This window comes from Notolabrus celidotus, chromosome 8 (genome assembly GCF_009762535.1).
Source record: "Notolabrus celidotus isolate fNotCel1 chromosome 8, fNotCel1.pri, whole genome shotgun sequence".
Lineage (NCBI taxonomy): Eukaryota > Metazoa > Chordata > Actinopteri > Labriformes > Labridae > Notolabrus > Notolabrus celidotus.
Window position 1 is genome coordinate 33,019,694 of NC_048279.1, and position 10,380 is coordinate 33,030,073.

The 10,380-nt window shown below is 41.0% G+C and overlaps 2 protein-coding genes across 2 annotated transcripts in view; one reads left to right on the forward strand and one right to left on the reverse strand.

The window, feature by feature from the left end:
• Positions 1-10,380, reverse strand: part of LOC117817031 (leptin receptor overlapping transcript-like 1) — a 762,389-nt gene that overhangs the window by 13,262 nt on the left and 738,747 nt on the right. The gene's annotated exons all lie outside the window — the stretch shown is intronic.
• LOC117817545 (trichohyalin-like) lies at positions 2,132-9,371 on the forward strand. The gene is made up of 2 exons (XM_034690285.1): positions 2,132-4,928; positions 7,545-9,371. Exons 1-2 carry the CDS (start codon positions 2,271-2,273, stop codon positions 9,225-9,227), a joined length of 4,341 nt encoding a protein of 1,446 aa, XP_034546176.1. The 5' UTR covers positions 2,132-2,270; the 3' UTR covers positions 9,228-9,371.

Below are 10,380 nucleotides of genomic sequence, written 5' to 3' on the forward strand. Positions count from 1 at the left end.
CAAGTAGTCATTTACGCAGCTTTACTTCTGTTTATTTTAAACATGCCATTTCTTTATGGCAGTATAAACACTACAAAAAACAGGCACAATAATTAACTCATTTCAACAGCAACTAAACACATACACTGGAAAAAATGCCCCTCCAAAAACAAGAAAAAAACCTTATTTCAAAAAATCTGCCAATAGAACAAGAGAAAATTGCTTGGTGAGATTTCTTAAAATAAGACGTAATATTTAGAAAACTGTGGTCTTCAAATTAGCAGGGAAAACTTTTTTTAAGCAATATTTTACCAGTGTTTTAAAGCTTAGTGTTTGTCTTAAATCAAGATTTTTCGTCTTCTACAAATAAGATCTCAGCTTGAAAAATGTCTGAAATGTAAAATAAACTTTGTTTCTTCTAAATTAAAACTCAAAACAAGATCATTTGAAGATTGTTTTCCTTAAGATATTTAAGATGCATCGTCTTAAAACAAGTCCCTCTATCTTGCTCAAATGTTACTTGTTAAGTAAATGTATCTTAAATCAAGTGGGAGAAGACATTTAGACTGAAAATGAGACAACTTCACTTGGTAAGATTTTGAGTTTTTGCAGTGTAGCCGTTAAAAGGAAGAATGTGTGACTCTTTGATTCAGTGGATGTTGCTCTTGAGCACCAGCATTAAACCAAAACAAACTGCTGTTTGGAGGCACCTCCGACACACTGAAGCCTCCGCTCTCCTCCAGAGACACAACTCCAGCAACTTCAGGTGTTCGCACATGCAACTATCCCGTGAAGTATGTGAATGGGACAACAAAACAATAGCTTGAAAAGTCAAAATCCTGCACACTCTTGCTAAGTATCACCAATTTATTAGAAAAAAATCAGGAGACTTCAGTCCCTCTGAACCTCGACTGACTCTGTGATTTTTCTCTTATGAATTGTTGATAATTAACCATGCAACTCTTTTCAAACCCTGTGCTCATTAATGATCAGCCTCATATGAAACTGTATTAACCTGACAGGAAATATAAAAAGGTGTTTTTACTAACAGACAAACTTTACTGTCAGACTTCTCTTCATGAAGAAAACGAGAACAAACGGGGAAACTAACAGGAGGAATAACTGATCAGGGATATATATTCTATCTATGATATTAGACTATTACTCTATTTCATTAGACAGTGAATCTGCCAAAAACAATCAGATATAACATAATCCACCCTCTGTTATATTGAATTTATGATTTTGCGATCAGTACATTGTTTTTAAAATTCACATCAAACACTTTTCAATCTCAGCTCATCACACACAGACTGTTTAGAAACCGACGGATGTTTATGATCTGTTTCAGGGCACCCTTAGTGACTGTTTTAAGGTCCCTCTTTTCTCTGTTATTAAACTCAGCTGATGTTAAGTTTCGGTTAAGTCCGAGCCGCTGCAGAATCCAATCTGTGAGTGATATTTGATAAGGGGGCGTGTCTGTCAGAGAAAAGACTTCCACAAAGTCTGCTCTCATGTTTCCTCGATTATCCCTCCTCGGATCAGTCTCCTCTCTCCTCTCTCCTCTCTCCTCTCTCCTCTCTCCTCCAGCAGCGTTTAGAGCTTTGGGACGCAAGTTAAAATGGCGCGTCAGTAAGTACTTCCGGTTCGACCGAGGAGCGAGGAGACTGCAGTCTAGAGCTTTGAGATGCACCCTGTGTTAAGGGACCAGTCCAACTTGTTGTCCAGGTGTACACCTAGATATTTGTAGGTTGGCACCACCTCGATGTCCACCCCTTGAATGTTAACTAGCTGATAGCAGAGCCTGGATCTTCAGAAATTTACCATCATTTCCTTTGTCTTTGAGGAGTTCAGTAGGAGGCAGTTTTTGTGACTCCAGTCACTGAAGGCTTTTGTCAGATCCCTGTATTCAGATTCCTGTGCATTCTGGATACACGCCATTATTATCAAATGTTACCATTTCCAATATGGTAACTGCAGATGATAGGCTTCAAAGCTTCTTCAGAAACAAATGGGTGACGTTACAAAGACCACATCCATGTACTATAAGGTTTGTGGTTGGGCCTTATGTTTGTGCTGCGGCGGCCATTTTGTTCAGATAGTTGCTAGGCAGTGAATAGACATCAAAGGCACTATGATGTCATATACCTATGAGGTCACAATTGACAAAGCTTTAAACCAGAAAGAGAAGATACAAGATATACTTTATTTGCTCCCCCCTTTATTAAGAGTGCACAGTCTTTACTTCAAGCTAGTCTACATTCCAGACACTGAGTCCACTAAGAATCATAATGGAAAACAGCCAACCCAGCCAGAGTTTCACTCAGACACCAGCTACCCTGAGAGCTGAGACAGAAGCCCCAAAGGAGGAGAAGATGGACAACTCAGCTGCTGTACCAGGGCGACCTGTGGCAAAGCAGGTGGAGGCCCTGGAGAAAGAGTGCTTCACCAGAGTACAAAGGGAAAGGGATCATATCAAGGAGAACCAAGAGCTCAGAGATCATGTTGATTCCCTGAAAAACCAGCTAGAGGCTAAAAACCAGGAGGTGAATGCCCTGCAGGAAGAGTGTTTGAGCAGAGAATTAGGAGAAAGTATTAATAGCAGCGAGATGCAAGAGCTCAAAATTCTTGTTGCATCTAAAAACAACGAGCTACAGGCTGAACAACTGAGGGCTGATGAACTCCAAAAAGAAAAGGAGGAGTTGAAAAGAAAGCTTCAAGAGAGAGACAGTCAAGACCTGGAACCAGTTGAGAGGCTGGAGCAGGAGTTGAGGGTCCTGTACGAAGAGCTCTCCAGCAGAGAATCAAGCGAAATGGGTCATAACAAGGAGAAGCAAGAGCTCAGAGAGCTTGTTGCTTCTCAAAACAAAAATGTACAGGCTGAACAAGAGAGGGCTGATGAACTCCAAAAACAACAGGAGGACTTAAAGAGAAGGTTTCAAGAGACAGACAGTAAAAACCTGGAGCAAATTAAGAGGCTGAAGCAGGAGGTGAAGGTCCTCAAGGAAGAGCGCTCCAGCAGAGAATCAAGCGAAAGTTGTCATAGAGTGGAGATGAAAGAGCTCCAACATCGTGTTGAATACCTGAAAAAAAAGCTACAGGATGAACAGAAAGAAAAGGAAGAATTGAAGAGTAAGCTTCAAGAGAGAGACCATCAAGACCTGGAACAATTTGAGAGGCTGAAGCAGAAGGTGAACACCCTGCAGGAAAAGTGGTCGAGCAGTGTACTAAGGGAAAGTGGTCATAAATGGGAGATGCAAAAGCTCCAAGATCGTGTTGAATCCCTGGAAAAACTGCTACAGGAAGAACAGACACAAAAGGAGTATTTGGAGAGTAAGCTTCAGGAGAGAAACCAGAAAGACCTGGAAAATGTTAAGATGCTGACACAGGAGGTGAACACCCTGCAGGCAGAGCGCATTAACAGTGAATTAAGGGACAGGGGTCATAGAGTGGAGATAAAAGAGCTCCAAAATATTGTTGAATCTCTGAAAAAACAGCAACAGGATGACCAGAAAGAAAAGGAAGAATTGAAGAGAAGGCTTCAAGAGAGAAACCATGAACACGTGGAACAAATTGAGAGGCTGACGCAGGAGGTGAACACCCTGCAGGAAAAGTTGTCGAGCAGTGTACTAAGGGAAAGTGGTCATAAATGGGAGATGCAAAAGCTCCAAGATCGTGTTGAATCTCTGAAAAAACAGCTACAGGATGACCAGAAAGAAAAGGAAGAATTGAAGAGTAAGCTTCAAGAGAGAGACCATCAAGACCTGGAACAATTTGAGAGGCTGAAGCAGACGGTGAACACCCTGCAGGAAAAGTGGTCGAGCAGTGTACTAAGGGAAAGTGGTCATAAATGGGAGATGCAAAAGCTCCAAGATCGTGTTGAATCCCTGAAAAGAAAGCTACAGGATGAACAGACACAAAAGGAGGAATTTAAGAGAAGGCTTCAAGAGAGAAACCAGAAAGACCTGGAAAATGTTAAGATGCTGACACAGGAGGTGAACACCCTGCAGGCAGAGAGCATGAACAGTGAATCAAGGGACAGGGGTCATAGAGTGGAGATAAAAGAGCTCCAAAATATTGTTGAATCTCTGAAAAAACAGCTACAGGATGACCAGAAAGAAAAGGAGGAATGGAAGAGTAAGCTTCAAAAGACACACCATGAAAACCTGGAAAATGTTAAGAGGCTGGAGCAGGAGTTGAAGGTCCTGGAGGAAGAGTCCTCGATCAGAGAATTAAGGGAAGAGGGACATAACATGGAGATGCAAGAGCTCCAAGATCGTGTTCAATCCCTGGAAAAACAGCTACAGGCTGAACAGCTGAGAGCTGACGAAATCCAAAAAGAACAGAGGGAATTGAAGAGTACGCTTCAAGAGAAAGACAGACAAGACCTGGAACAAGTTAAGAGACTGGAGCAAGAGCTGAGGGTCCTGTACGAAGAGCGCTCCAACAGAGAATCAAGGGAAATGCGGCATAACACGGAGAAGCAAGAGCTCAGAGGTATTGTAGCATCTCAAAACAACATGCTACAGTCTGAGGTGTTAAGGGGTAAGAACTTGCAGGCACAACTGGATGAGGAAAGACATCTGCACCATGAAGTGTTCTACAAAGCTTGTAATCAGATTGAGAGTCGGAACAGAAAAGTAGCTCATCTGCAGCAGGAGCTCAAGGAGCAGCAGGAAGAGACCCGAAGTAAAGAAACGGACTTTAAGAACCAGCTGCAAGAAAAGACCAGAAGCTGCATGGAGATGGCCTCCAAACTAAAGGATCAGGAGGAGTACATGGAGCAAGTGTCGGCGTTTCTATGTAAGAAAAAGGAAGAGCCCCCCCGTACAGACAACATCCAAGTCAACACTCCAAACATGGTGCAGGAGACATCTGAGCCCATCCAGACATCACCTGAGGGGGCCGAGGGAACACCGATAGATGGAGAAGGCCTCCTGGTGGACGAGGTTAAAAAAGGGTGTGACTCTTCACAGGCGCCACAAATAAAAACATCAGAGTCAGTAAGGGTTTTCTCCGGGAACCTCCGGTTTCATCCCATCATAGACATTTTGAAAGAACTTTATTCAGCATAGATTATTAAAAATGTCAATAAAAAAAATAAAAATAAAACTATAAGTCTTTGCATTCAAATGATTTGTGTTCACTGTAAAACCTGGCAAGTTAGTTCAACTTAAACTGTTTGAGGAAAGCGATTGCCTTGAACTAATCAAGTTGCATGAACTCAATATAAATGACCAATGTCTGATCCAACTTAAAGTGTTTAATAGGCTGAATGCTTAACATCAATAAATACAAAACATTTCAATCTTCATTTCAAGTAGTCATTTACGCAGCTTTACTTCTGTTTATTTTAAACATGCCATTTCTTTATGGCAGTATAAACACTACAAAAAACAGGCACAATAATTAACTCATTTCAACAGCAACTAAACACATACACTGGAAAAAATGCCCCTCCAAAAACAAGAAAAAAACCTTATTTCAAAAAATCTGCCAATAGAACAAGAGAAAATTTGCTTGGTGAGATTTCTTAAAATAAGACGTAATATTTAGAAAACTGTGGTCTTCAAATTAGCAGGGAAAACTTTTTTTAAGCAATATTTTACCAGTGTTTTAAAGCTTAGTGTTTGTCTTAAATCAAGATTTTTCGTCTTCTACAAATAAGATCTCAGCTTGAAAAATGTCTGAAATGTAAAATAAACTTTGTTTCTTCTAAATTAAAACTCAAAACAAGATCATTTGAAGATTGTTTTCCTTAAGATATTTAAGATGCATCGTCTTAAAACAAGTCCCTCTATCTTGCTCAAATGTTACTTGTTAAGTAAATGTATCTTAAATCAAGTGGGAGAAGACATTAAGACTGAAAATGAGACAACTTCACTTGGTAAGATTTTGAGTTTTTGCAGTGTAGCCGTTAAAAGGAAGAATGTGTGACTCTTTGATTCAGTGGATGTTGCTCTTGAGCACCAGCATTAAACCAAAACAAACTGCTGTTTGGAGGCACCTCCGACACACTGAAGCCTCCGCTCTCCTCCAGAGACACAACTCCAGCAACTTCAGGTGTTCGCACATGCAACTATCCCGTGAAGTATGTGAACTGGGACAACAAAACAATAGCTTGAAAAGTCAAAATCCTGCACACTCTTGCTAAGTATCACCAATTTATTAGAAAAAAATCAGGAGACTTCAGTCCCTCTGAACCTCGACTGACTCTGTGATTTTTCTCTTATGAATTGTTGATAATTAACCATGCAACTCTTTTCAAACCCTGTGCTCATTAATGATCAGCCTCATATGAAACTGTATTAACCTGACAGGAAATATAAAAAGGTGTTTTTACTAACAGACAAACTTTACTGTCAGACTTCTCTTCATGAAGAAAACGAGAACATACGGGGAAACTAACAGGAGGAATAACTGATCAGGGATATATATTCTATCTATGATATTAGACTATTACTCTATTTCATTAGACAGTGAATCTGCCAAAAACAATCAGATATAACATAATCCACCCTCTGTTATATTGAATTTATGATTTTGCGATCAGTATATTGCTTTTTAAAATTCACATCAAACACTTTTCAATCTCAGCTCATCACACACAGACTGTTTAGAAACCGACGGATGTTTATGATCTGTTTCAGGGCACCCTTAGTGACTGTTTTAAGGTCCCTCTTTTCTCTGTTATTAAACTCAGCTGATGTTAAGTTTCGGTGAAGTCCGAGCCGCTGCAGAATCCAATCTGTGAGTGATATTTGATAAGGGGGCGTGTCTGTCAGAGAAAAGACTTCCACAAAGTCTGCTCTCATGTTTCCTCGATTATCCCTCCTCGGATCAGTCTCCTCTCTCCTCTCTCCTCTCTCCTCTCTCCTCTCTCCTCTCTCCTCCAGCAGCGTTTAGAGCTTTGGGACGCAAGTTAAAATGGCGCGTCAGTAAGTACTTGCGGTTCGACCGAGGAGCGAGGAGACTGCAGTCTAGAGCTTTGAGATGCACCCTGTGTTAAGGGACCAGTCCAACTTGTTGTCCAGGTGTACACCTAGATATTTGTAGGTTGGCACCACCTCGATGTCCACCCCTTGAATGTTAACTAGCTGATGGCAGAGCCTGGATCTTCAGAAATTTACCATCATTTCCTTTGTCTTTGAGGAGTTCAGTAGGAGGCAGTTTTTGTGACTCCAGTCACTGAAGGCTTTTGTCAGATCCCTGTATTCAGATTCCTGTGCATTCTGGATACACGCCATTATTATCAAATGTTACCATTTCCAATATGGTAACTGCAGATGATAGGCTTCAAAGCTTCTTCAGAAACAAATGGGTGACGTTACAAAGACCACATCCATGTACTATAAGGTTTGTGGTTGGGCCTTATGTTTGTGCTGCGGCGGCCATTTTGTTCAGATAGTTGCTAGGCAGTGAATAGACATCAAAGGCACTATGATGTCATATACCTGACTATGAGGTCACAATTGACAAAGCTTTAAACCAGAAAGAGAAGATACAAGATATACTTTATTTGCTCCCCCCTTTATTAAGAGTGCACAGTCTTTACTTCAAGCTAGTCTACATTCCAGACACTGAGTCCACTAAGAATCATAATGGAAAACAGCCAACCCAGCCAGAGTTTCACTCAGACACCAGCTACCCTGAGAGCTGAGACAGAAGCCCCAAAGGAGGAGAAGATGGACGACTCAGCTGCTGTACCAGGGCGACCTGTGGCAAAGCAGGTGGAACAGACACAAAAGGAGGAAAAGCTACAGGAGGAACAGACACAAAAGGAGTATTTGGAGAGTAAGCTTCAGGAGAGAAACCATAAAGACCTGGAAAATGTTAAGATGCTGACACAGGAGGTGAACACCCTGCAGGCAGAGAGCATGAACAGTGAATCAAGGGACAGGGGTCATAGAGTGGAGATAAAAGAGCTCCAAAATATTGTTGAATCTCTGAAAAAACAGCTACAGGATGACCAGAAAGAAAAGGAAGAATTGAAGAGAAGGCTTCAAGAGAGAAACCATGAACACGTGGAACAAATTGAGAGGCTGACGCAGAAGGTGGACGCCCTGCAGGCAGAGTGCTCGAGCAGTGAACGAAGGGAAAGTGGTCATAAATGGGAGATGCAAAAGCTCCAAGATCGTGTTGAATCCCTGAAAAAACTGCTACAGGAAGAACAGACACAAAAGGAGTATTTGGAGAGTAAGCTTCAGGAGAGAAACCAGAAAGACCTGGAAAATGTTAAGATGCTGACACAGGAGGTGAACACCCTGCAGGCAGAGAGCATGAACAGTGAATCAAGGGACAGGGGTCATAGAGTGGAGATAAAAGAGCTCCAAAATATTGTTGAATCTCTGAAAAAACAGCTACAGGATGACCAGAAAGAAAAGGAGGAATTGAAGAGTAAGCTTCAAAAGACACACCATGAAAACCTGGAAAATGTTAAGAGGCTGGAGCAGGAGTTGAAGGTCCTGGAGGAAGAGTCCTCGATCAGAGAATTAAGGGAAGAGGGACATAACATGGAGATGCAAGAGCTCCAAGATCGTGTTCAATCCCTGGAAAAACAGCTACAGGCTGAACAGCTGAGAGCTGACGAAAACCAAAAAGAACAGAGGGAATTGAAGAGTACGCTTCAAGAGAAAGACAGACAAGACCTGGAACAAGTTAAGAGACTGGAGCAAAAGCTGAGGGTCCTGTACGAAGAGCGCTCCAACAGAGAATCAAGGGAAATGCGGCATAACACGGAGAAGCAAGAGCTCAGAGGTATTGTAGCATCTCAAAACAACATGCTACAGTCTGAGGTGTTAAGGGGTAAGAACTTGCAGGCACAACTGGATGAGGAAAGACATCTGCACCATGAAGTGTTCTACAAAGCTTGTAATCAGATTGAGAGTCTGAACAGAAAAGTAGCTCATCTGCAGCAGGAGCTCAAGGAGCAGCAGGAAGAGACCCGAAGTAAAGAAACGGACTTTAAGAACCAGCTGCAAGAAAAGACCAGAAGCTACATGGAGATGGCCTCCAAACTAAAGGATCAGGAGGAGTACATGGAGCAAGTGTCGGCGTTTCTATGTAAGAAAAAGGAAGAGCCCCCCCGTACAGACAACATCCAAGTCAACACTCCAAACATGGTGCAGGAGACATCTGAGCCCATCCAGACATCACCTGAGGGGGCCGAGGGAACACCGAAGATGGAGAAGGCCTCCTGGTGGACGAGGTTAAAAAAGGGTGTGACTCGTCACAGGCGCCACAAATAAAAACATCAGAGTCAGTAAGGGTTTTCTCCGGGAACCTCCGGTTTCATCCCATCATAGACATTTTGAAAGAACTTTATTCAGCATAGATTATTAAAAATGTCAATAAAAAAAATAAAAATAAAACTATAAGTCTTTGCATTCAAATGATTTGTGTTCACTGTAAAACCTGGCAAGTTAGTTCAACTTAAACTGTTTGAGGAAAGCGATTGCCTTGAACTAATCAAGTTGCATGAACTCAATATAAATGACCAATGTCTGATCCAACTTAAAGTGTTTATTAGGCTGAATGCTTAACATCAATAAATACAAAACATTTCAATCTTCATTTCAAGTAGTCATTTACGCAGCTTTACTTCTGTTTATTTTAAACATGCCATTTCTTTATGGCAGTATAAACACTACAAAAAACAGGCACAATAATTAACTCATTTCAACAGCAACTAAACACATACACTGGAAAAAATGCCCCTCCAAAAACAAGAAAAAAACCTTATTTCAAAAAATCTGCCAATAGAACAAGAGAAAATCTGCTTGGTGAGATTTCTTAAAATAAGACGTAATATTTAGAAAACTGTGGTCTTCAAATTAGCAGGGAAAACTTTTTTTAAGCAATATTTTACCAGTGTTTTAAAGCTTAGTGTTTGTCTTAAATCAAGATTATTCGTCTTCTACAAATAAGATCTCAGCTTGAAAAATGTCTGAAATGTAAAATAAACTTTGTTTCTTCTAAATTAAAACTCAAAACAAGATCATTTGAAGATTGTTTTCCTTAAGATATTTAAGATGCATCGTCTTAAAACAAGTCCCTCTATCTTGCTCAAATGTTACTTGTTAAGTAAATGTATCTTAAATCAAGTGGGAGAAGACATTTAGACTGAAAATGAGACAACTTCACTTGGTAAGATTTTGAGTTTTTGCAGTGTAGCCGTTAAAAGGAAGAATGTGTGACTCTTTGATTCAGTGGATGTTGCTCTTGAGCACCAGCATTAAACCAAAACAAACTGCTGTTTGGAGGCACCTCCGACACACTGAAGCCTCCGCTCTCCTCCAGAGACACAACTCCAGCAACTTCAGGTGTTCGCACATGCAACTATCCCGTGAAGTATGTGAATGGGACAACAAAACAATAGCTTGAAAAGTCAAAATCCTGCAC

Excerpts from the sequence above, each read along its gene's own strand:
- LOC117817545 (XM_034690285.1), top strand. The coding sequence starts at position 2,271 with ATGGAAAACAGCCAACCCAGCCAGAGTTTCACTCAGACACCAGCTACC. Across the intron at positions 4,929-7,544 it reads AAGGCCTCCTGGTGGACGAG|TCTACATTCCAGACACTGAG; the intron begins GTTAAAAAAGGG and ends ACTTCAAGCTAG.